Source organism: Equus caballus, chromosome 2 (genome assembly GCF_041296265.1).
Source record: "Equus caballus isolate H_3958 breed thoroughbred chromosome 2, TB-T2T, whole genome shotgun sequence".
NCBI lineage: Eukaryota > Metazoa > Chordata > Mammalia > Perissodactyla > Equidae > Equus > Equus caballus.
The window spans coordinates 20,990,355-21,015,629 of record NC_091685.1 but is presented as its reverse complement, the minus strand read 5'-3'; the positions used below and the strand labels follow the sequence as shown (position 1 = coordinate 21,015,629).

Here is a 25,275-nt window from a genome sequence, read left to right as displayed (position 1 = left end):
GTGTCCCGCCCCGGCAGGTGCGTGCCGGCGGCCCTCCTAAGGGCGTTACGGCACACCGTTCAGCAGGCCGCCCGTCCGCTTCTCTGCTTTGAGAACGGTGACCCGATGCTTCACCTCCATCTTGAGCTTCAGGATCACCTTCCTGCCATCGGCTGTGCATTTTTACTTGATGAGCAACCGTTTCTGTAAATTTCAATACTTCTAAAACCTACTAATCATCTCTCCGTTCAGCCGCTCACACTTGAAACCTGAGCCTTGGCTTCCAACTCCGTCTCCCTGGGTCCCATTAATTATCATTCACCAAATTCTCCTTTTTCCTCCAAAATCTTTCTTATATTTATCTCACTTCTTTTTCTGTCTGCATTACTATGTTCCTCCATACTACTGCTCTTTTCTTTCCTCCACCTGCACCGGACTGAATTTCAGAAGACCCAGTTTCAATATGACACATCCCTTCAGTGGCTCCCTACTGTTTGACAGATCACAGTCTAGATGCCCGGCTTGGCATTCAAGGCTCTCCAACTACGTTTCGGGAGACATCCCCTCTTCCCTTAATCCAGCTGAACTCTTCTCACCGGTAGTCACTCCCTCTGTGGAGCATCACCTTCTCTTCCTCATAACCACACCCACCACTGGAAAGTCTTGACATATACCAAACTCAAGTCCTTCCCACACCTCCTATGGTCCATTTTCCCTCCTTTCACAGCTACGTTTTTGAAAGAGTAGTCTACACTCATAACCTGGGTTTCCTTAACATCCTGACTCCCCACTTCACTGCAGCTGGGCTTCAGCTCTCTCCACCCCCTGAAACTCTTCACAGTAAAGCCTTTCTGGTCCTGAACTGACATCTCAGCATCAGACACTATGCAGTAGTTGAAGGCTGGCAGCCCAAGGCTTTGATTTGATTTTGCCTGGTCTGTGCACCATCTTAAAGGGGAACATAACTAGGATAGGAATGTAACCTGCAGCTTAGCATCACTCTCACACCTGGCCTTCCTGTATTTGTGTTACTTGCCTGGTTGCTAAAGGCATTTGCGTTTGCCATAGTGTAGCTTCCTCCCATAGCTTCTCAGACCATTGTTTGCCCCAAGGCAGTGTAGTATAGCGAACAGAACGTGGGCTTTGGAGTCCAGACAGATGTGGGTTTGAATCCTAGGTCTGCCTCTAACTAGCTGTGTAAATTTGGACAAGTTACCTAACCTCTCTGAACCTCAATTCTCTCATGGTAAAATGAGGATAATTATGCCAATATGGGGGGGGGGGAGGGAGAAGTGCCTTTGAAGATTAGCTAATGTGCTTAAAAAGGCAGCCCTTAAAACAAGGCCTTTCCTGTGGGGCCTGCTCCACTAACGTCTGTTCCTTTTCTCTCCTTCCTCTCCACTAACCCCCATAAATGTTGGCACCTGGCCCTCCAGGACAAGATCTCTAAGTAGCTGTGTCCACTCAGAGTCCCGCCCCATCAAAAGCCTTCCCTCCTGTTCTCGGAGTGATATCCGAACAGTTCACCTGCAGTTCTGAGCCTCTGATCTCACTTCTGATTCTGCAGGACCCCAGGCTCTCTGTGCCACCCTCACTTCACCTTCCCCTCGACCTCAGCTGCTCCTCCTGACTCAGGCTAAGCCCTCAGAGATCATCCTTCTCATCCTGACACGGCCCTTTTTCTTCTTTTACATTCTCCCTGGGCACTTTCACTCACGCCCAGGGCTTCAAGCACCACCGAAACCTAACTCCCAAACCTGTCTTTAGCCCAGACCTGTCTAGAGCCCCGGATCTAAATTTCCTACTGCCCTTTGGACATCACTTAACACATCGTCTTCCTTTTTGGCTTCCCTTCACACTCACAATGAAGCCCAGTTTTTCCCCAGTGCTATGGACCGAGTCTGTGTCCTCCCCACACTCATATGTTGAAGTGCAAACTTCCATGGGATGGTATTTGGAGGTGGGGCCTTGGGAGGTGATGAGGGTTAGAAGAGGTCGTGAGGCTGGGGCCCTCGTGATGGGATTAGTGCCCTTATAAGAAGAGGAAGAGAGATCCCCTTCTCCCCATGCATGTGAAGACACAGCCAGGCTTTAAGGCCTTGGCACTTAACTTGGTGTAAACAGGTGGGCTCTGTTGGGAAGGGGATAGCTGTAACTCCCCAGAATTTATAAGCAGTTTTATATATGTGCAGTTTCCTGGGGACAACACTTGTAGCTTTTATCAGATTCTCAGTCTGAACCCCAATATCCCTTTCCCCCACACAATACATTGCTTTGATCTCTCCCCCTCCCATCCACCCTCTGCACTGCTGCTGCTTAACTATCTAAACAGACTTGTTGCTGTCATCATGCCTTCGGTTTTAAACCCTTAACTGTCTCCCCACTCCCTGAGCACACCCTCCTCAGCCTAGCACACAGAGCCTCTCACGGCCCAGCTTCGGCTTCCCTATAAGCTTTCTTTCCAGTCCTCACTGCTCTCTGAATACAGCACGCACCTGTAGGCTTCTCCGCCTTTGTGCATCCAATTCCTTCTGCCCAGGTTCCCTTCCCTCCCATTTCTGCCCTGTGAACTTCCACTCCTCCCTTAGGGCCCAGTCTAGCAGGCAGTTGCTACAGCTGGCCCTCTCACCTAGCAGCCAGCCAGCCACACTTCCTCTGTGCTGCTGTGGGCTCAGTCTCGCCTCCACTGCAGTGCCACCTGGACGACAGGGAGTGGTGCATGCGAGTGTGTGTGATGAGCATGTGCCCTCTGTCTCAGACAGCCCTGGGATCCCAGAGCTGAATGAACGGATGAATTCCTCTTCCTCCTCAGGCCACAAAGAGCCCCACCTTCTCTCTTATTAGTCTTCAAGGCAGAAAGACATAACTTTAACAGGATTTATTGGTTTTCTTTGAGTGCCTCTGGTCCGGCTTTGGAAGGGCTCTCTGGCTTCCTCTGGCTTTGTTTCCGGGCTGCTGCAGCAGCTTTTAAGGCCCTCCGTTGCTTCCTCAGCTTTTGAGCCTCCTGGAAAACCTGGGGATGCAAGGGAGCAGGAAAAGACTGTGATCCTGTGCAGACCTCAGACCTGGAACAGGCAGGCTGGGAACTGACTCCCCCAGAGGGCACTCCAGCCTTTCTCCATGGGGCTGGTGGCCTGTGAGCCACCTCAAGGCCTTGGGGCCAGTGCCAGGCCTTGATCAAAAACAGAAGACCCCTCCCTTCTGCCCTCTCCAGCACAGTCCCAGAGTGGGGCCAACCAAAGTAGCAATTCTGACTCGTACCCGAATGCACAGAGCCTTCTTAGTCACCCAGCGGCGGTGGGCTTTTCGCTTGTAAAAAGGGGGAATGGTGTACTCAATTCCCAGCTCCTTGCACGCCTTCTCAAAGACAACATAGTTGGTCTTACGGAGGTTTTTGAGCATCTTGTTCCTCTGGTCGATGCTCATCAGCAGATAGCGCTTGTGGGCTTTGTCCTGTAAGAGTCGGTACTACTTTTAGTATTCTATGAATAACTAGTGTGCCACTTCATGGTAGCAAAGGATGGTCATTTCATCTTCTCATCGAAACCTCCCAACAACCTTAAGCAAATATTAGTGCAAATATTAGCAGTAGATATTGTCATCGTTAGCCTCATTTTACAGACAGGAAACAAAGGCTCAAAGATGTTATCTGATTCATGTGAGGTCCTAGAACTGTGCTGGGCAGGGACCTCGTGTGAGGTCAGGTCTTGACTCGGGTCTACTGGTCTCACTCTTTCACCTACACCACCACTCAGCCTCTTCACAGCTCAGCAAATGGTCAGCTGGGGTGGGGAGGAGGGGAGGCCTGTGCTCCTCCAGGAGACCCCTACCCGCAGCCAGGTGCTGCTCTGTGAGGGACCTCTGCAGTGGGGCTGGTGGTCCACGCTCCAAATGAACAAAACTGACCTCCGAGGAGCAGGCTCGACCAGCTCCAGGAAACACTGAGGTGCAGGCAAGCAGTGGGTCAGTCTGTATTCACAACCACGGGTTTATTAAAAATACCAGCAATTCCCTAGTCACAGCAGCTCTGTGCCCAACACCGCTGAGATACGGCATAATGGTTAAAAATATGGGCCCTGGAGCAAGATCACCTAGTTTCAAGTCCTAGCACATCATTTCCTAGTGGTGTGCCTTAAGGAATAACTTAATTAATCCATGCCTAGATTATTCTTCTGTAAAATGGGATAGAAAGACGGCTCTAAGGGTTAAATGAGCTGATGCGTGTAAAGAATTTAGCGTGAAGCTTCAATACCTCATAGGCATCATGTTGGCTGCCATTATTATTTCCCATGGTCCTCGCAATCCTGTCAGCAAGCACTGTTAAGATCCCCATTTTAGAGAAAGGAGAACTGAGGCTCAGATACGTAAAGTAACTTCCCCAAAGTCACACAGCTAGTTAAGTGGAAGTGGCAGAGCTGGGATTTGAACGCAGGGAAATCTGACCCCATTCATGCATTTGGTGAATGCTTACTGAGCACCCACTACGTGCCAGACACCATGACCATGCTCTAAAGTCTGTGTTCTTGACCTTGGTGACACTCAGCACAGCCCGGGAAGGCTCCCATTTCTCCCCCGGAGGCGGGAGGGAAATGTCTTCCCCACTGCATCTGAGGGGTGGGCACTCGGGTTGTGGCCACCTGGCCTCTCAAGCTGCTTCTCCCAGAGCCCTCCACCTCCCAGGCTCCTCTCTCCGGGCTGCTGGGGCTTAGCTGTGAACAATGCCCAAGGTTTACCTTTCGATGTTTCCGCATGTGTTCTTCATAATTGCGGATCTTGACAGTCAAGGCAACAACTGAAACCACAAACCACAGAGGATGAGAGTCGGGCACAGAGGAAGGAAGGGCCCAGGCCTGGGTTACGTTTCAAGACCTCAAGGAATAACAATCACCAATGCTCTTGTATAGCTCTCTATATTTCCCCAAACACTCTGAATTTCAAGCTCTCAAAAGACTGGATTATTTTTCCTTTAGAAAGCAAAGCCTAAGAAAGGGAAGGTCCTTAATCGCACAAAGATACCATCTCCAGACCATAGCAAATAGCATTTTGTTTTTTAAAGATTTTTAAAAATTTTTCCTCTTTTCTCCCCAAAGCCCCCTGGTACATAGTTGCATATCTTTAGTTGTGGGTCCTTCTAGTTGTGGCAGGTGGGATGCCGCCTCAGTATGGCCTGATGAGCGGTGCCATGTCTGCGCCCAGGATCCGAACCAGCGAAACCCTGGGCCGCCAAAGTGGAGAGCGCAAACTTAACCACTCGGCCATGGGGCCGGCCCCGCAAATAGCATTCTTAATGGCAAAACTTTAGAGCATTCCTATTAAATACAGGAATTTGTCTAGGATGTATGCTTCATGGTTAATGATTCAACACTGCACCGGAGGTCCTAGCCAATGCAATTCTAAAACTGTCAAGGGTCTACTCCTTGCCTCTCCCCTTCCAGCTGCCACCCTTATCTCTGTGTTTTCACTGATGAGTTTTCAAAATTATCAGCTCCCACTCATCTCCTAAAGGCCCAGAAAATCCTTCCTTCAGGTATCCTCTTGTTTGATTCCCGCCCGTATTGCAAAGATGGGGGTGAAGGCAAAAGCAGAAGGTGACCCGGAGGAGAGACTGTCATTACAGCAGGCCCTTCCCATACACACGCTGAGTTCTGGGAGCACGGCAGAGAGTGCAGTGGGAACCTTGGCCCTGACCACAAGGCCCTTCACACTACTTAACTGTAGAGTGGAGACAGCTTTGGTTCTTGAGGGACCCTGCCTGAGCTCACACAGAGGTACGAGGCAGGACCTGGCACTGACTCCAGCATCACAGAGCTTAGGATAGAGTCCAGTTTTCAGTGCCCTTGGTCTTCCTGTCTTTCCCTCTGTCAAGCCACATCTAATCCCTAGTGCGCTCGCAGACAAGAGCCCTGGATCAAGTACCAGGTAGCAGACTCCCCTGCATCCCCACTCCCCAAGGGCACCCTGACCAACTTCGAGCCTCCAGGGAGCTGGTGTCCTCAGGGTTTGCCACGACCTTGTTCATCAACTGCTCTTGCTTGACTTTCAGCTTCTCCTTCTGTTGAAGATAGAGACAGAGAACCTGTGAGGTCTGCCACCCACTAAGGACTAGCCCTCGCACCTCCGAGGCCATGGCTGAGTCACAGCAACTGGGCTGAAGGCTCAGGGCCTGATTTCACTCTGCTCACCAGGGCATGGCCTCTGGGCAACCACAAGGCTATTCACATCTAGGTGAGCCTAAGGCCGATGCCACTGACAGGAGAAATGGCTTGTTGGATGAATTTCCTCAAACCTTGCTCCTTCATTCAGTCATTAGATCTTTATTGAGCACCTATTGTTTGTCAGATGCTAGGGGTACAATGGGGAAACAAGACTGTCCCTGCCCTTGAGATGCTCAGTCTGGGGGTATTGACAAGTGGACACAGAATGACAGTGGGATAAGTGCTATGACCTGAGAAGCATGGGATGGGAGGTGTTACCAGGGTAGGATGGAGTCCCAGAGGAGAGGACTGAGAGAGGCTGGGGTTTGGCCCAGGCCACTTACCCGGCTGGCCATTTCCAAAGATAAGAGTCTTTTCACAACATCATCAACCCTGTGGAAAAACCAGAGCAATGAGAGACAGGTGTAGGGAGAGGGGGAAAAGGGGAAGCAATGCCGTTTCCATTTTAGTTTGAAAAGCAACGATGAGTGAAAACTTCTTTTACAACAAATGAGTCTCTCTGGAAGTCGGGAGCCATTTCTCAGGGATTAAAAGTCAGCATGGATCTGACCTCAACGTGGGCTGAGAACATAGAACGATGTGATAACTACAGAAAATTGGGGCTGTCAGCTCGAGTGTTCTAGACTTGTCACAGGGAGAGCAAAGAGAGGATTTCCATTTTAGCTAGAATATGGTTCAGTCTGTCTTGAGACACTTTACTTCCATAATCGTTGTTCTTTCTCATGTCTCATGGCACAATGGAAGGGACTGGGGGACTGCCCAGCTCCCACGGTGCAGGACAGAGGCTCCTGGCTTTGGTGTCTCTTAGCCCTGGATTCAAACCCTAGCTCTGCCCCTTAGGAGCTGTACGACATTGGGCAGCTTGGTAATCTATAACTTGGGGACACTATTTCTTCCCTCGCGGGGCTTTTGGAGGAGTAGGAGACGAGCGATTTCTACAAAGACCCGTGAGGCATACTGCCTCCTTGGCAGCTCATGGGATAAGGTCTTACCTAGAGTACAAAAAAGGCAAGCCACTGAGCTCCATCTGTCCTGCTGCCCACTCACCCTCACCATGCCTGGCTTTCTATACTTCTCCCCATTCTATAATCAAACTTCAGACGCAGCGGGCCAGGCCTTGAAGCCACTGTTTTCTCCCTCTCCTTGCCAATCCTCCCAGGACCCCTGCCTCATCAAAGAGATTTCTTCCTGCTTACTTCTCAATTCCAGGGATGTTCTGGTAGTCTTTGAGCAGCGTGGAAGGGGGCGGGTCATCTTCTTGGCTGGGCCGGACTGTCAAGTGTAGGGATGGAAAACACCAAGAGTCAACTCTCGCTGCCCATCCTCCCAGACTTGGCTCTTCTCACCAACTCTGTCAGAGACATCCAGGGTCTCAAGAAAGGCACTGGACATCTCTGGGCTCGGTTTCTCCTCTGCAAACCCTGTGGGCTCCTGCCTTGATATTTCATGTTGGCCTTTCCTAAGACTCCATACTGTGCCTTGACCTCTCATACACCTGTCTGGATCTACAGTTATCAGATTCCCCCACTGGGATGGGTCCTCCTGTGGAAGGACTGAGTTTAACTCCCTTTGAATTCCCCACAGTCTGGTCCATGGCCCAGCATAGAACAGGCACTCAACAAACACTTGCCGGCTGACTGCATGAATGAAATAAGGGCGTTGAGGAGGGACTCCTAGCTTTAGCACAATGGAAAAGTAAGCACCAACTAGAGGCCACAGGAAACCCTCAGCCTCCTCTGTGCTGTCGTCCCTTGGAGGTGAGGGAGAGGCATGGCAGAGATCAGTTTGTCTTCTCCAGTTAGACCCTTCTTAGCCGCTATGCAATAGCGGCAATAATTTAATATTAATATTATAATACTTTAAGAGCAATAATATTAAGACTAATAAATACTACTGTTTATGGAGCACAGTGCTAAGGATGCTTTTCATGCGTTATTGAATCCTAATAACAATCCTCTCAAATACACACTTTTACACTCATTTTAGAATGAGACTCAGAGGACGTAACTTATCCAACGGCATTAACTTAGTAAGAGAGAGCTTAACCACTATGCAGACTGCCTTGGAATGAGAAACCACGCCCTCCAAGTCAGAAGGGCAGACACGAAGTGCTACGTTCTAGGCAAGCCTGGCTAGAGCCGGCCACGCATTCCCTCTGCCTAGCTCATTTCACTCATACCCGGTCCGAAGGCTCCCGCCCTTCACCGCCCCTCCCCTCGCCCTCCATGCAGGCTTCAGGCCTACAGCTCTGTGACAGACGGACGTGGGGTCTTCTGCTTGGGATCTCTGGCCCACCCCTTTGCCCACCCCATCTAGTGGCTCTGACTAGCCACCTCTGTCCCATTGGCCACCCCAAGCCTTCCAGGCAGTCTCCTTCGGCTCCAAGTCCCACCCCAAGAGCCCCCACCTGGTTTCCGGACGGCATATCCGCGGGCGGCCTGGAGGATGAGACCTGCATAGAAGAGAGAAGACCGAGGCCCATCTCCTTAAACAGCCCAGCCTCGATCCCCCCTCAGCTCTCGCATTACCTTCCTCCACGGTCTGCGCGCCTGTGCGCCTAGCAGCCGCCCCATTTCTTCCCCGCCCCGCTGCGTCACGTTTCTTCATCTCCTCTGACTTCTCCCCCTCTCCCTTATCCTGCCGCTCCGCTTCTCCCCACCCTCGCCCCCCGTTTCCCTACTCCCGCTGTCCGGTTTCTCAGCTCCTCACCTCGAGGAGGTGACAGAAGGCCCCACGGGTCGCAGGGAAGCCTGGCGCCCCCTCTGCCCGGCAGCCCAAGGACTGGGGCGTGGGTCACTGCCCGGGTCCGGACCGAACTCAGCGCCCTCCACGCCGCCCTCAGCATGCTGACTTCTGACCCCCGCGGGGCCCGCGCCGCGGCCACCGTCCCCTTCGCGGAGCGGACTGGCTACACGGGCGCCGCCATGCTGGCTCAGGCTCGACCAATCGAGCGCAGTTGCGAGACCGGAGCAGACGAGGACCGAGAGGGTGGATCGGAAAGGCGGGCCTCAGTGATGAGGCGGATCCGGGTCTATTGGCGGGGTCTGGTGAGCGGTCTGCTCCAGAGTAAGGGCTTGGTGGTTGCGTGGCCTCGTTAGTGGTGTACAATACTGTATAAATTCTAAGGTGGCATTTTTCCTTGGGAATGCAGTCCTACTCTGCCTACCAGTCTTCAGGCCCCGGTTATTTTGGGGTTTCCCAGGGGGCCTGCCGTAGCCTTTTTCCCCCAACCTAGTATTGCCACCCCCTCTCCCCCAAGAGTCCGGCATGGGGCCCTGTAAGAACTACTGGGTTTCAGCCTCCTCTCTAGCAGCCCTGTCGCCTGGCGATTAAGGTCGCTGATTTTGCAATCGGACACCACTGGGTTGGACTTTAAGCTCAGCCATTTACTCACTGTGTGATTCTGTGGGCGAGTCACTCAACCTTTCTGGGCCCCAGTGTATTCATCCATCAAATGGGGATGGTAATAACAGTATCTGTCTTTTCGGTTGTTAGAGGACTAACTGAGGCGGTTGTGTGCAAAGCCTTGTTATATAATAAGCATTCAATAAGTGTTAGCTGTGATAATTGTGAAACGAAAGGTCTAAGGATGAATACAGCTTAAAAGAAGGTAAAATGATTTTTAATTCTCCCTGGTGCAAAAAAGGGAAAAAACTCTCCTCCCTCACACTTTTCTTAAGAGTATTTACTTTAGAATATTTGTAATTGTGAATTCTTTCTCGGCCCTTTTGAGATGTATGTAAATCTTTTTGAAAGCCAAATAAGCCTCTTGCCAGTTTTACAACTCAGGATTGTTTTTCTCAAGGACCCGGGAACCATCTCTTTGAAATGTAATCCTTAAGGAGGATAGTCCCCCTGTCTCCCAGTTTCTGCGGGAGGGTGGGAGCCTAACCAGCTGGTGCCTGGCTCCAAGTCGTAAACCTACGTCCTCTCATAAAGATATGAGAAATTTCTCTCTCCTTTGGATAAAGACAGTTAGCAAACATAGGTGGCCACCCCGTTTCCCAGGTGAATTTAGAATGAACCTGGTGTAACAAACGGTGCTGCCAAGTCCTCTTGCTTGAGGACTCCTTATTGTTTATCTTGAGAAAAGGTATGCAATAAGTTGTATCCACTTGGCTGTATAAAAGGAGAACGTTTCTTTCTGTGTTTGTAAGCTCTTGCCTGTGATGCGCATCACATCCTGGTTTAATCATTCAATAATAAAACTGTTTTCTTCCTCCTCTACCCTTGTGGAGAGGTTTTCTAGGTTGGCGGAAGATTTTGGTTTTAATTATACTTCCCTCTTTTCCAAGGTTTATTCCCCATGTTCCGCAGTACTGTGTAACTCCCTCCAGGTAACCCTGGCCTCTGACCCTGTGGTCAGTTTTCAAGTCTCCACCACGAGAATGGGAGCCCTTTGAGGATGGACTGAGCGGAGTCATTTTTGCATCCCTGCTGCCAGCCCAGGGCCTGGATGCGATGTGAGGGCTGGTTGGATGAGTGAATGAAGGAAAGAATAAACGAAGGAACAGTTCTGAGAAGTATCCCCCAATTGCTAGGGCCCCGAAAGCAAGAAGAGCAGAGACTCAGGCACACTCAAGAGTTTCTCAAAACCAAACCATACATCACTTTAAGGGACTGATATTACAGGAGATAAGCACAAAAGGCTAGTGGGCAGGGCTGGATGAAGCATTCTCTGGCCTTTGAAGTGGGAGGCCCAGCCCATGGAGATGAGGGGTTGGTGGGGAAGGTTGCTGGGGGCCAGGGATGGGGGAGACGGGGAGCCTTTCTGCCGTTCCTGGGGCCGAGTGGTTTTTAGTGATGGGCTTACTGACCTTCTCTTCTCTGGATGGCCCAGGCCTTTCAAGAGGCAGGCCCAGGTGGGGAGTCCCAGGAAACCCTAGAAGCCCCCCAGCCCCTCCACCCCGTTGATCCGGAGACCCTGCAAGAGGGGGAAGTCAAGCAGTGGCCCAAAGACACAGTCGTCCTCCTGGTTTGGGACTAGGGGTTCTGAGGTACCTAGGGGGCTGGTCTGGAACCAGAGGTTCTCATAGCACTTGGGGCTGGGGGTGAGGCCCCCCAAGAGGGGCTGGGTGGAGTCGCAGCGGAGGTAGTGCCCTGGCCCCGGGCTTGTGGGGCTGCCCAGCACCTGCCCGTAGAGGACTTGGTTACTGGTGCCAGACTGGGGCTCGGGCGGGGTGGAAGCGGCTTTTGGGTCCCCCTGGAGCACGTAGGCCTGGACCAGGGTGGGGAGGCCACAGGTCCCTGAGCTGTCACTGGACTCCCAGGGCCCTGGCTTCTTCTCTTCCTCCTCCAGCACTGTGATCTTGGTGATGGGTGGCATGCTGGCATCACAAAGGCTGGGCAGCTGGAAGGTCTCCTGGACACAAGCACGTGGGGTGAGGGCATGATTCATTTCAGATGTCTGCCCCAGCCCCTGTCCCTTCCTGAGCTGGGATAGTTGTGGGCTCATTCCTGCTGCTCTGTGCTGGACTCAAAGGGTTCTACTTGCAAAGCACCTCATATGTTCCTGACACGTGCTCTGTCCTGTTCACACTTAGCTCGGCGAATCTCCCCACGATTCTGTGTGGGATCAGCCCCATTTCACAGGGAGGTGACTGAGGCTTTGAAATGGGTAGAGCTGGGATTCAAACTCGGGTCTGCTTTACTCCAAAGGGAGGGGCTCTTGCTAGGAGGTGATGGGAAGGCCTGAGTACTTGTCTTCAGAGGGGATCCCTTCACTTGGAGCCTGGACCAATGCCCCCAGCCCCGTTTCCCTCTGCCTCCAGCGTTCTCACCTCCGCCATGATGGTAGGCACCCAGGAGCCCAGGCTGCTGTGGGCTGGGTCTGGGACACTTGGCCAGAGGGCATTCTTCCTGCTGGAGAAGGGGGCAGGTGAAGCCTGGGGCAGGCATGCCCTCCCACCTTTCCATCCTTTCTCTCACCCACTCCCAGCAGCTGAGGGGATGGCCCCTTAGTGCGGAGAGGAAAAGGTGGAGGGCCTGAATCCCAGACGTGGGCCATGCGGCCTGGGAAGGCTGGGAGGGACTCACACTGGCCCACCTGGGCCTGCAGTTCCCTGTAGGCAGGGGTAGCCAGATGTCAGCTCTCTCAAAAGGACTCACCTGGGTCTGCAGCAGAGCCGGACAGCCCCACAGAGGCAGATGAACAAGAGCAGGAGCCCAAACAGACCCAGGAGGGTGTGCAGCTCAGACTCCTCTGGGGTGAGGGGAAAGCAAGAAGAGGTTAGAGTGCAGGCAAGTAAGGCTGGCCTCCTCCCTCAGACTGGGAGCGAAGGGCAGGTCTGGGCCTCCTCCCTCAGACTGGGCTCCATGAGCAGGGCTGGGTTTCCTCTTAGACCAGGGTACGCAGGCAAGGCCTGTTTACCCTCAAAACAGGGATCCTCTGGGTAAGACACCCTCCTAAAAGTGTTGTTTGGCTAACCCTCTTCTCCCCTTACCTAAGGCCAAGGTCATCAGGGTGAGGCTTGTGCTGTTAGTGGCCCCTGCCCGGCTGGCAGCCATGAGGTGGACGTGGTACAGGCTGGCAGGTTCCAGGCCATGGAGGACAAAATCATGGGAGGAGGCATTCAGAACAGTGGCTGGGAGCAAAGGAGAATGGTCACCCTGGGTGTGTATGGTGAGGCTCCAAGGCTGCTGAGCACCCTGTCCTGGGCCTTCTGGGGCTGTGGGGCGCTGAGGTTAGACTCACAGAAGGACTGGTCCTGAGCATTGGTCCAGAAGATGGTGTAGTGGGTAAGGGGGCTCTTCCCCAGCTCAGGGGCCTCGGGCACCCACTCCAACTTGGCCCACGTCTTGCCAATGTGCTTTAGATGCAGCTCTGGGGCACGGGAGGGGGCTGCCAGGAGAGAGAGGTGCAGGGGCTGACCAGGTGTGGGGCAGGGTGGAGAGCCCAGTTGGACTTCTTGTGGCTCCCCAGACCCAAGAACTGGGACTTACTGCAGGGGGCGTGATATAAGAGATGGGGACTCGCGTCCAAGCCTCATTTTCCCAGGAACTTCCACCAAATTCCATCAACTACTACTACGTGGCTGAGCCAGGATGTGAACCTGGTTCTCTTTGACTCCCAAGCCTCGCTCCCTCATCTCTGCCAGGCCTGATTTTGTCCGACTCACTATTTAATTTCTGCCACTCACTCTCTCAATTTATGCCAGGCCTTCTGTCTAATTTCTATCAGCCTGCACCTGATTTCTCTCAGGGCAATTGATTGATTTTTGCCAGACTTGCTCCCCCAATTCTGCAAGCTCCCTGCCCAATGTCTATCAGCCCACCGCCTGACTTCTGTCCCGCTGCAGGGGTCCAGTGTAAGGCAGGGGTAATTTCAGGATTGGGAGGACCCTCTTCCAGGCCAGAGGTAGGGGAGGAAGGGAATGTTCCCGCATATTCCTGATGGGGCCCAGGCAGGCCTTGAGAGAGAGGAGAGGATGCTGAGAAGGGGCCCAGTAGCTGACGAACCTGTCTCCTGGGAGTAGGCATAGATGAGCTGGGAGGGTCCCTTGGTGTCCTGGTACAGGGGGGTCACAGTGATCGCATAGAGCTGAAAGGGCCTGATGTTCTCTGTAGAGAGAAACAGGGAAGGCTCTCTGGCTAGGGGCTAACCTCTGCTGATCAGGAGCTAACCTCAGACCTCTAGTCAGGGATAGCTGGCCCTCATAGTGCAGGGCTAGCCTCTGCAATCTCTTCTTCAAATCATTTGGTAGGCAGAAGGGGGAAAAAGTGAAAGAGAGAGCTAGAAAGGTGGGAGGGTCAGGCTGTAGAAAGAAAGGATTCAGTTAGATTGTGGGAAGAACTTCCTGATTCTGAGGATATGAGATGAGAGTAGTGAAGGCTCAAGAAAGACTGGGGAATGTGCTTCTCCAGGGTGGTTGAGGTTGCCCCTTGCCTACTGTCAGACAGGCACGGCCTCCCCACCTCTCCCTGGCCCTGCCTGGCCCCCAGGCCTGCCTCACCCTGCAGCAGGGTCCCTGCGATGCTTCCGTTATGTTCCATCCTCCAGGTCTGATGGCTGCCGCTGGGGCTGGGGGGACCCAGCCCCCACTCGATCACATAGCCCCGAGGCTGAGGGTTGGGGGGCTCCCAGCCCACCCAGAGGCTGTGAGGGTCTCGGGCCATGGTATGGAGTCTGCCCAGAGGTGGGCCTAGGGACAGAATAGGAGACGATGGAATGAAGGGGAAAAGGATGCAGGCCCCGGAGCCAGAAGCCTGGGTTCAAATCCTGGCTTTGCTACTTACAAGCCAGGTAACCTTGGGTAAGTCAACACCTGGGCCTCAGTTTCCTCATCTGTAAGGCAAAAACAATGATAAAAGTTCCTACATCAGAGGGTCTTGGTGCAGATTAAATGAGATGATGCGTGAAACAAGCCTAGCGTCCGTGCCTGGTGTGGAGTAGTGCTTGATAAGGATAAAAACTAACACTGTAGTTCTGGGTGTGTGCCAGGTATAGTCCTTGGGATGTGTTAATTCATTGAGTCCCCTAATAGTCCCCTGAGGGGGACACTACTACCGTCCCCATTTTATCAGTGAGAAAACAGACACAGAGAAGTTAAGTAACTTGTCTAGGGTCACACGGCTAGCAAGTGGGAATATTAGCTATTGTTATTGTTAAAAATTTAACAACCTTGTTAGGTTAACAAGGTTAACAATTGTTAACAACCTTGTGAGGACCTATTTGCAGGGGAACCTGGGGGTGGTGGTGGCTGATCCCCTGAGAATAAGCAATTAAGTCAGGGACCGTATTCCAGCTGGAAAAACGTGGGGCTTTCTCTCGCATCTTCCTTGGCAGGATGGACTCCATGTGTGTGTGTATGTGTGTGTAGACACCACCACCAGCTTAGCCTGGTTCTGCCTAATTATAATAATAGCTAACACATACAGAGCAGTTACTCTATTCCAGCCCTTGTCTTAACTCCTGTAATCTTCACAGCAACCCTTTGGGGTAGGCACTGTAGCACCCCCATTTGCTAGATGAGTAAACAGAGGCCGGGGAGGTTAAGCAACTTACCCAAGTCACTCTATTAGCAAGTGACAGGACAGGATTTGAACCCAGGCAGTCTAGGCTCCAAATTTACACGCTTAACCATCACTACTAGCTGCCAGCTGCCTTTACCTCTGCTTTCCAAGAAGACCACTGGGGTGGGACGAGAGGTCCCAGCTGTGTTATAGGCCTTAAGGACCACCTCCCGGGCTTCTGAAGGCAAGTGGAAGGTGCAGTTTAGCTCCGTGGTGTTGCAGAGGGGTGGGACTGCCTCAGCCTGGCCTGAGGGTCTCCAGGAGACCAGGTACCCCTGGATCTGCCCGCTGTCCTCCTCCAGGGGTGTTGGCTGTGGTGGGCATAGGAGGAAAAAGACAAGGAGGATGCACAGCTCATCTTGAGTGGAGGAGCCCTTCTGGGTGGGATGGCTAGATCCCAGGAACTGAGCACCCCCCGGGCTGGGAGCCAGCCTTTCTACCCCCTCCTTTCTTCCCCCATTCCCCCGTGCCGGGTCCTAGGAGAAAGGGAAGGAAGAAGCGAGTTGGTGTGTGCAGGAGGCTCTTAACTGTTCCCTGAACGGACCCTCTGCCATAGGTGAGTTCTGGTTGTAGTCTTTCCAGAAGGGCACTACCCAGCTTCCTTGGCACGTGCAAAGCGTGTGCAAATCACATACAGATGCACCCAAGCCTCCCAGACCTGTCAGAGTCCTGAGCCCCAGCTCGCAGGGGTCTGTCTGGGTTGGAGGAGGTCTCAGGGGTGGAGGGATGGCCTTCAGAGGGGGTCACCTTCCAGAACAGCTGCACATCCACCGTCCTGGGGTCCAGCTGCCTCTGCCGCCACCATGTGTCCATTCTGACGATGGGGGCTGTGGATGGAGCGAGAGGAGAAGTTGCTGGTCAGGGAGGGCCCTGCAGGCCAGACTGGGTCCTGATGGTTCTCCAGGCCCCTTACCACCTACATACCCCGTTGTGCGGTGGTCAGCTCCAGGCTGGGGCTCCAGTTGCTCCAGAGGCCAGGCAGGGGCCAGCGGGTGCAGCGCATCTGCAGGGCGTAGGCTGTGGATGGGAGGAGCCCGCAGAGCTCATGCTGGAGGGTCCTGGAGGGCAGGGGGCCTACCTGGGGTGGCGGGGGGTGGAGCCGTGGCTCTGAGCCTGGATCCCTGTGCCCTTCAGGCCAGCTCCACTTACCCTTCCCTCTGCTACCCCCACCCCAGGCTCTTGAGGTTGCCCTCCGCCTCACCAGGGCCCAGCTGGTTTCTCCAAGCTGTGGCTGATGGCGCAGCTCACACTTCTGTTCTATGTACAGGCCTGGCTTCCATGGCTCCCAGCGCAACCGCAGGCAGCCTGGCTGGAGTGGAACCACCTCAGTCTTGGGGTCCAGGGCCCACAGTGTGGGGGGCTCCAGTTTCACTGCAAGGAGAGGGATTGTCAGAACCTTTCCCTGTCCCATCGTCTAGCTCTGCCTTAGCTCCCGCGTGTCTCCCCATCTGTGGTTCCATTTTCCTCCCTGGCTCTCCATCCATGGGGTCTCTGTGTCTTTCTTTCCCTCTCTCTCTGTGTCTCTTCTTCTCTATGCCATCGTGTTTCCACAGGTCTTCCCTGTATATGTGTCTGTTTCTCTCTGGGTCTCTGTTTCATAGTCTTGCCCCAGGGCCTTTGCACTGATTGTTCCCTCTGCCTGGAGCCCTTTCCTTCCAGATATCCAGCGGCTCAAATGTCACCTTCTCACGGAGGCCTTCCCTGACCAACCTACTGAAATAGTAGCTGCTTCCTACCCCGAGCTCTCCCTATCCCCTTCCTTGCTTTAATTTCCCCATCACATTCATCATCATCTAACATTCTTTTTTAATCTATTTTGCCCATTAGAATGTAATATTCCAAGGGCAGGATTTTTGATATTTTGTTCACTGCTGTAGCCTCAGTACCTAGAACAGTGCCTAGTACATAGCGTGCACTTCAAGAAATTTGCTGAAAGAATTAATGAATGCGTCTCTTTGCCTCTGTGTTTCTTCCACGACTCTGTGTCTCCAACTGCGTCCCACTTTGCCTGTTTCTCTTCTCTTTCTCTATCTCTGGGTCTTCCAGTGTCTCCTTGCCTGTTGCTGGGTCTGTGTTTCCCTCTCTGTGCCTCTCTGGGTCTGCCCATTCTGGGGGCCTCTCCCCTCCCCTGCTCCCAGTGTCACCCACCAACATCCATGGGAACCAGGCACAGCTGTGGGGACACGCTTGTCCCCAGCGCATTCTCCACCTGCACCCAGATGCTCATGTTCTGGTACAGCTGCAGGTGTTTGCGTGGGATGGAGCAGCGGCTCTGCCCGTTCTCAGGCACGCAGTTGGTGATGGGGTCCTCTTGGGTCTGGCATCCACGCCGGCTCCTGCCAATAGGCCAGACTTGGGTGTCTAGCAGAGGAAGAAAGTGAGGCTCCCTTCTCCCTCCCATCTTTGCCTCTGCCTCCCCATCCCCGCGGCCCACCCAGGTCCTGCCCCAGGTCCACCCAAAGGAATGGGGCTGGAGTAGAGACCCCTACTCACTTGAAACTCTTAAGAGTGAAGTTGGTGGGCAGGTGGGTGTCGGGTCCTGGCTCCCACTGGCAGATGAGGCTGCTGGTTGTGAGGTTCATGGCACAAGACAGGTTGTGGGGCGTGGCGGGAGGGTCTGTGCATCGGGTGGGGAGAGTGAGGGCTTTGGGTAGGACCACTCAGAAAGCACCCACTCGGACCACTTGGCTTTGTTTCCTTGCTCTGGGTCTTTCCCTCTGGGGTCACCCTGTCTATTCTCCTGTCTCCATGCAGGGTGACCCTGGAGGGGCAGCCCTGGGGGAGTCAAATTACAGGCATGTACAGGGATAAGCATCCCAGAGCCTCGAAGCCCCTCAACTCTGCCCCCTTTGACAGTGACAGCGTAGGGTCTGAGTTTTCATCCTGGTTCTGCCATTCATTAGCTGTGTGATCTTCAAGTCACTTGACTGCTCTGTGCCTCAGTTTCCTCATCTGTAAAATGGGGGTAGTGGTAATATAGCTACCCCCTAGTGTAGTTGTGAGAGCTGAGTGACTTCCTGTATACACAGTGCTCAGAGCAGTGCCTGGTGCATAGTAAGTGATGTGTAAGTGCTGTGTCTGCCGTAACTGATTCTTAAACAGAACCTTTCTTCGTTTTTCCTTTTGCATTGGCTTAGCACAAACTCCATCCTTCTCAGTTTGAGCAGAAGGCTGAGACTGGGGTGGAGGAGAAACTGGGAGCGAGCCCACCTGGTGGGGAATGTCCCGCATGGGCACATGCTCCTGTGGTCGGAGCATTGGGCTTCCTTGGCAGCCTATAGAGTGGTGGTTGCTACACTGGCTTTGGAGCCACACTGCCTGATATAAAGCTTGGCTCCACCCTTATTAGTTTGTGGGCTTCAGCAAATCACTTACCCTCCTTGAGCCTCAGTTTCCTCATCTGCAAAGTGGGGCTAAATAGCGCTATGCACTGGTAGGGAAGATTACCTGATCTCATGCCTGTAAAGTGCTTATTGAGCAAGAGTTTGCAAATAATAGCTCTTCTTAGTATTGGCAGGAGGGCATGGCAGGCAGAGTGGGTGGGCGGCCGCAGGGACTTACAGCCCGCCTGCAGCTCCGCCTGGTCCAGGATCTGCAGGCTGTTGCCCCAGCGCAGGCAGCAGGAGAGAAGGGCCTGAGAGTGGTTGAGGTGGGGCAAGGTGATGGTAGATTCCTGGGTCCCATCCGCCAGACGCTGCTGCCTGCCCCCAGGTTGAAGCTCTGCTCCCAGTTTCCACAGAATCTGTGCCTCTGGGCCCAGGTGGCTGCAGCTCTGGTTGATGATGCAGGAGGCCGTGATGGGATCCCCCAGGCGGACGATGGGGGCTGAGACCTTGATGCGGCCGCACTCCTCCAGGCCTGGGGTGGAAGAGAATGGGCTGTGAGTGACTCCGCTGCCTGGTGGAGCCAGACTTTAAGCTAGGGCTTCATGCTCCAGACGCAGGGCTCTCACCTTCTTGCTCCATCCCCCAAGACCTGGGGGCTGGAAAGGGGAGGTGTGTATGGGGACTGTGAGAGGCTCTCAGGGGCAGGCTAGAGAGAGTGATGTGTGGGTAAGTGTGTATCAACCGGCTCTACAGAGAAAAATAGATCCTGATTTGAAATATGGGCTGCTTTCCCTCGTGTAAGGATTCCCACCACGGCTGATTTCAAGCTGGCAGTGTGACATCACTGCATGTGCACTTGGGAAGAAACGAGGACGATCAGCTCTTGTAAGCCACTCCAGCACAGCACCGGATAGAGACCAGTCCTGTCCCCAAGGATGGTGAAAGCGACGGTTAGAGTGATAAGAAACCACAGCCACAGCAATCTTTTCAGAATTCAAATCTGATCGTGTTACCCTGTCTCGATCACAGCACTTCAGTGGCACATTATTGCTCTGAAAGGCAGTGTGGATGTTGGAACTAGAGCCTGGTTCTCTTGCTTACTCATTATGTGACTCTGGTGTGTTCCTGAGACTGTCTGTGTCTCAATTTTCTCATCTGTAAAATGGGGATGACAATAGCTCTACCTTAGTGTTGCTGGAAGTATTGGAGGTGATAACATGTGCAAGGCACTGACAGCAGTGCCTGGCATGTAAGTCTTTGCTGCCGTGGTTAGGATAAGGACCCAGATCCTTCTTACCGCCCTTGTGGCCTGGCCCCTGCTTAACCCTCCCAGTTCTGGCTCAGATCATCCTCTTTCAGCTCTGGTCACTCTGGCCCTCGTGTTCTTCCTCGAAAGCGCGATGCTCTCTCTGATCTCCGGTTCTTTGTACCTGCTCTTCCTTTTGGAGGTGTTCTTCCCTCTCCTGTGCCTTCACCTGGTTAACTGACCAATCAGACCAGGCCGAGCCCCCTGAACTTTCCCAAAGCTCTCGTTATCCTTCATAATTGTGGAGTCATGTGATCATTTGCTTGTCTGTCTCCCCAGCTGGACCGTAGGTTCCGAGGGCCCAGAGACCTTGGCTGTTCTGCTCATTCCTGTATTCCCAGAGCCTGGCACAGAGTCAGCCCCGGTGAATTTTTACTGAATAAATGAGCGAACACTGCCCTCTTCCCACAAGGCCTTCTCTCCTGTCTCAGGCGTTCTTAGGCCCGTTTTGCTGATGGGGATGCTGAGGCTCCAAGAGGAGAAGCCGTTTGCTCAGGTCACAGAGCAGGTCATGCCTCTCAGCATGGGGCTCCCACCACTTCACAGACTCAGAACTGCAGACTGGAAGGAACCTAGCAAGACTCTTTACTTCCAAACTCCGCCCGATGCTGCGTCCTCTACAGCAGGGCTACGCTTGACTGCCTTTTTACGGCCTGCCAGCTAAAAATGGTTTTTATGTTCTTAAAGAGTTAAAATCAAACAAAACAAAAAAGAACATGCAACAGAGACTGTACATAGCCTGCAAAGCCTGAAGATAGTGATCAAAGTTTGCCGACCCCTGCTGTGTAGCATCTCTGCTGATCCTGGCCTCAGCTTGCATACCCCCAGAGATGGGAGGCTCTCTACCTCTCAAGATAGAGTTTCCACGTTGGAAAGCTCTGCCTGGGCTTCCTTATTTCAGGATGAGACCTGCCTCCTGTGGCTTCCACCTGATCCTTTGCTGCCCGTGAAGGCTGCGTAGGACTCAGAGGTTCCTTCTGACAGCCCCACAGAGCTTTGCAGAGAAGACCGAGGTCCTCCTGGCCTTTTCCAGCCTGATCGTCCTGAGTCCTCTCACCATGCCCCATAGGGGATGGTTTGCCTACAGAGCTCTGGGGTGGGAGGCCGCCTACCCCACAGCTGCAGCCCAGTCTTGATTCTCTGGGGACGGCAGGAGCAGTGTGGCAGTGCAGGGAACTGATTCCCTCCTCCACCCCGGGATCTCTCCCTGTAACTCCCTCCCCCCATGGCACCCCCGCCCCCGGCCACACTCACTTCCGGGGAGTAGTAGGATGACCAGGGCAGCTCTGATCAGGTTCCGGGTTCCCAGCCCCGCCATCGTGCCAGCTTGGGGCTCACCTGGAGGCAGAGGGGGATGGTTAAGGCCATGGGCTTTGCAGAAGAGCTGAGCTTCATCTTCACTCTGCCACAGTGCGGCTTTGGCCAGGTTCTCTGATTTTTCTGAGCCTCAGTTTCTTTATCTGTAAGATGGAGGTCACAACAGCCTATACCCTATAGGACTTTGGGAGGAAGACCTGAAATGATGCAAGTCAAGGGCTTCGGACAGTGCCTGGCACCTAGGAAGTGACTCTGAGTGCCAGCACTGTCATTGTGCATGCCTTCCGGGAGAGAGCCGGGAACAGCACTCTCCCCACGCCCTTCCATCTTAGCTGGGTACCCCCCCAGAATGCGGAGCCCGGGATGAGAGTTACGTGCAGGGGGTATATTTTGGGAAGATCCCAGGAACAGAGTGAGGGAGTGGGGAGAATGAAATAACTAGGGAGGGAAAGCCAACGCAAGGGTGCATCTTCGAGCTGGTCCCCTCTGTGGACAGCTGGGGCTTGCTCCTGCTGGAACCTTCCAAGGAACCGTGTAGAACACGCCTCAGAAGTGTCCAGAGACTGTCTATCCTCGGCTGGAAGGAAACGTTTATCCACCGATTCCTGTCCCCCATTGGTCAAGGAATGTCCCTTTGGGTATTCACTCCCTGGCACGTCCAGGTTGCCGAGGGAAGGGGCTATCCGGCTACATCTGTGGGAAGCTGGCTGCTGCAGCCATGGCTGGAGGGAAGAGTGGGCTGAGAGATATCAGGTGGGGGACACAGGGGGTTCACTACACCCCCAATTCTGGGCACAGACCTCTGGAGGCCTTCTGGGGCCAGGGCGACATTGCCTGGATGGAGGGGTCATTTGTTCCAGTCTCAGGAAGCATGCAAAGGTTTCTGCTGCCTGGATGGGCTTCTAGCCTAACCCTCCACTCTGTTCTCACTAGGGTCTTGGGGCCAGAAACCTGATCTTCCAGCGCTGATTGGCACTCTTGGTGGCAGGTCGGTGGCACTCGCTGACCAGCCTGCATGTACAACGTGAACACATACCTGTACGTGGTGTCCCGGCAGATCCTCTGTGCTCAGAAGGGAGAATGCTCCTCTCTCTTTTCTTTTCTTCCCGGACAGAGATGTGACTAAGAACTGCCCAGATACCCAAGGCTGTTCCTGCTTCCAGGGGTCTTCCCCAAACCCCTGGTCTATCCATATATATCACAGTGTCAGGATACCAGGTAACTGCTAGCCCATACATCTACTTTTTGCAAATCAGAAAAAAGTACCCCTTCCTCTGGACAGATACAGCCCCACACTAGGACCCGGCAATTGGAGAACAGGCAGGATTTCAGCCTCGGCTTGCCCCTCTGCTGGGCAGCTTTGTGCAGTGAGAAACCTGCACAACTGTTCAGAGCACCCCAGGCTGCCACTCGGTGGTTGGCAAACTTCAGCATGCTAAGTTGATTATCCCCCATGCACACTTGTGGGGGAAGATTTAGCCTCCTAGGCCCAGATTTGGGGACACTGGTTTCTGTCTCCATGTGTTTTTGATCATACCCCAGGCCTGCTCCCCTAGCAAGGGTCACCTTCAGGCCCAGCCTATGCTCAGCAAGGTACCACTTCATCCCTCTCCGCTGGCTCCTATCCAGAGTGGGCAGCCAAACCCCAAACCCCAGGAGGCCCAGGCATCCTCCCCATGGGTTGCTGCTTGTTGGAATGTTTGACCTTGGTCTCTGGCCCCCCAGGGCAGCCCAGGGGACCCCCTCCCCCAGCTGAGTGGGATCTGGGCCTGTTGGAGCAGGGTCTCACTGTCTGGGGACCAGTATGTGGAGAGGTTGGGAGCCCTGCTCTGAGACCACCTGGTCTGAACCTGGCTCCGCCACTTACCAGCTTGTGACCGTGGGCAAATTACGTCCCCTTTCTGAGCCTCAGTTTCCCCATCTGTGAAAGAGGAGTATGGCACCCACCTCTCAGGGTTGTGGTGAGGATGAAAAGAGATGATCCGTGGTCAAAGCGCTTAGCACGGAGCCTGCGAGGAGGAAGCACTCCATAACCACGTTACTTTCATGTGCGGGGGAACAGGACACCGCCTCCTGGAATCCGGCGTGGTTGGTGCCCCCACCCCCTGACAGGCTGCGTGGGCACGGCCTCCTTGCTTTGGTCTGTGTCATGCTGCACAGTTTCAAAGCCCCATTTCTGGGTCCCTTGCCTCCAGCTCCTTGGCCCCCCACCCTCCCTTCCCTCCAGCCATGTCCGCGGGGCTCTCCCCACTCTTCTGAGTCCCAGCACACCACGCTGCCCCCTGGAGTCACTGCCACCACCCCTCTTTCTGCTTTCCCCTCTTTTCTTTCCCCTCCTCTCCCTTTCTCTGGTTCACACCTCTCTCCCCCTCGTTCTTTTTACTCTTGGTCAAGTGGAGATTCTTTCTACGGGAAGAAGTTTGGAGGGAGATGGGGGCTGGGAATCAACCGAGGGAGAGCCCTTCCCAGATGTGGTTCAGAGCAGGAGAGACAGGGGCAGAAAGAGTAAGAAAGCGAGATACACACACAAACTGAGATCGTGGGGAGAGACTCACGGAGATAAATGTGGAGGCAGGAGAGACGTCGAGAAACAGACAGAGAGTGAAAAGAGCCCAAGAGACAAGGATGCTGACACCGAGAGACTGAGGCGCTCGGAGGCTGAGAAGCCAGGTATGGTTTAAGCCAAGAGAGTTTAAGATTCAAGAGACAGGAAAAGGTGAGAGACAGAGAGGCACAGAGACTCCGAGACAGACTGAGAGAAACTCAGAGCCAAGACAAGCGAGGGAGGAACAGAGTAAAGTAGAAATCGAGACAGGGAGGGGTGGAGACACACAGGTTCTGAGACAGAGGCCCAGAGAAGGATGACGATTATGTCCTTCTCTGAGCCCCGCTCGGTGTCCCCAAAGAGATATCCGGCTGTTTGTGACTTCCCTGATGCAACCCCCCAAAAAGTGGGGGCATCTCTGGGAAAAGAGACTCAGTGTCCGGGGCTCCTGGTCCCAAGGGACAAATCGTAAGGCAGGAGCCCTGGTCGCAGGCCTAGGTCCCCTGTGAATGGGCACCGGCAGAGCTGGGGGGAGTGGACCTGGGACTCCAGGGCCCCGTCAAGCCCAAGGTTCAGCCCTCCCTGGGGTTCCCCTACTCACGTAGGAGCCTGCAGCCCGCAGCCGCCTGGCCTCCCCGCTCTCTGCTCTCCTCTTCAAGGCAGTTCCTGAAAACAGCCACCGGGGCCTCTGTCCCCAGCCCTGTCGTTAATGGCTCAGCTCTGACAGGCTCAGGGGCGGTGGATTGCAACACCTGCCCAGCCTCCTTCCCTCCCTTGCACGGTCCCCGCGCATGGGCAGCCCCTTCCTCCCAGGAAGGAGCCCGGGAGGGAAGCTGTGGAGGCCCGGGCAGCCTTCCTGCCTGAGGGGTCTGAGAGGGGCTGGGGGATGTGGCAACGATGTCCCCCTCCTCTGCCTCCGGATTTCCTGACCTCAATGCTTTGAGGCTGTCCAGGGCCCCGGCTCCAACCAGGCTGAGTGCCATTCCCGTGCTCCCCCTGTGCGGAGCATCCCTGGGAGACAGACCCCGGCTCGAAGTTTCTCTCCGCCCTGAGCCTCTTTTCAGCACTAGTCTTGAGGCTCTGATCCTCGCAATACTCAGCCGGGCACCCTCAGGTGACAGGGAAGTTTGTAACACAGCACCTTCCTCCCTGCCCCCTACTTGGCTGCATATTCTCCACCATTGCCTGTAGGCCGGGCAGATGGAGAAATGGGGATTCTGGGAACAAGACAGGGGATGACCTGTGAGGCTCAATGTCATCATATGTTCACTAGAAATTAGTCACATTTACTCATAATGATTCTGCTGAACTGAATTTTTTTTTTTTTAAAGGTTGGCACCTGAGCTAACATCTGTTGCCAATCTTCTTTTATTCATTTTTTCCCTTCTTCTCCCCAAAGCACCCCCAACCCGGTACATAGTTATATGTTGTAGTTGTGAGTGCCTCTGGTTGTGGCATGTGGGACACCACCTCAGCGTGGCCTGACGAGCGGTACCATGTCTGCACCTGGGATCTGAACCAGCGAAACCCTGGGCTGCCAAAGCGGAGCGTGTGAACTTAACCACTGGGCCACAG

General features: G+C 53.9%; 2 protein-coding genes across 12 annotated transcripts; both read right to left on the bottom strand.

Annotated features, from left to right (window-relative positions):
- Positions 1-2,842: 2,842 nt before the first annotated feature.
- MRPS15 (mitochondrial ribosomal protein S15) lies at positions 2,843-9,727 on the bottom strand. The gene is made up of 8 exons (XM_001503613.6): positions 8,904-9,727; positions 8,602-8,646; positions 7,391-7,466; positions 6,518-6,566; positions 5,947-6,031; positions 4,713-4,771; positions 3,241-3,432; positions 2,843-2,992 (listed from the first exon to the last, which is right to left on the bottom strand). The coding sequence occupies exons 1-8, from the start codon at positions 9,037-9,039 to the stop codon at positions 2,858-2,860; spliced, it is 777 nt and encodes a 258-aa protein (XP_001503663.1). The 5' UTR covers positions 9,040-9,727; the 3' UTR covers positions 2,843-2,857.
- A 1,052-nt stretch (positions 9,728-10,779) lies between these two features.
- On the bottom strand, positions 10,780-24,796 carry CSF3R (colony stimulating factor 3 receptor). 11 transcript variants are annotated; one of them, XM_023633322.2, is made up of 18 exons: positions 24,302-24,432; positions 23,023-23,164; positions 22,192-22,340; positions 21,093-21,176; positions 18,768-19,064; positions 17,700-17,823; positions 17,355-17,542; positions 16,408-16,577; positions 16,131-16,284; positions 15,954-16,033; positions 15,304-15,517; positions 14,147-14,335; positions 13,653-13,754; positions 12,889-13,035; positions 12,638-12,778; positions 12,303-12,396; positions 11,975-12,056; positions 10,780-11,556 (listed from the first exon to the last, which is right to left on the bottom strand). In XM_023633322.2, the coding sequence occupies exons 4-18, from the start codon at positions 21,154-21,156 to the stop codon at positions 11,077-11,079; spliced, it is 2,526 nt and encodes an 841-aa protein (XP_023489090.2). In that variant the 5' UTR covers positions 21,157-21,176; positions 22,192-22,340; positions 23,023-23,164; positions 24,302-24,432; the 3' UTR covers positions 10,780-11,076. The 11 variants fall into 11 exon arrangements, with proteins under 11 accessions (XP_023489090.2, XP_023489092.2, XP_001499077.4 ...); XM_023633324.2 differs by having other exon boundaries at positions 23,023-23,076; positions 24,302-24,359; XM_001499027.5 differs by lacking the exon at positions 22,192-22,340 and having other exon boundaries at positions 23,023-23,076; positions 24,302-24,796.
- Positions 24,797-25,275: the final 479 nt, after the last annotated feature.

Bases quoted from the DNA above. Each gene is read 5' to 3' on its own strand.
- MRPS15 (XM_001503613.6), bottom strand. From the start codon at position 9,039: ATGCTGAGGGCGGCGTGGAGGGCGCTGAGTTCGGTCCGGACCCGGGCA. The intron at 4,772-5,946 runs GTTGGTCAGGGT...TTGTGGTTTCAG, and splicing joins CAGCTCCCTGGAGGCTCGAA to TTGTTGCCTTGACTGTCAAG. The intron at 2,993-3,240 runs GTACGAGTCAGA...TTGCATCCCCAG, and splicing joins AGAAGGCTCTGTGCATTCGG to GTTTTCCAGGAGGCTCAAAA.
- CSF3R (XM_001499027.5), bottom strand. From the start codon at position 24,683: ATGGCACTCAGCCTGGTTGGAGCCGGGGCCCTGGACAGCCTCAAAGCA. The intron at 17,543-17,699 runs GTGAGTAGGGGT...GCCTATTGGCAG, and splicing joins TTCACTCTTAAGAGTTTCAA to GAGCCGGCGTGGATGCCAGA. The intron at 16,285-16,407 runs GTGAGGCGGAGG...CCGCCACCCCAG, and splicing joins GAGAAACCAGCTGGGCCCTG to GTAGGCCCCCTGCCCTCCAG.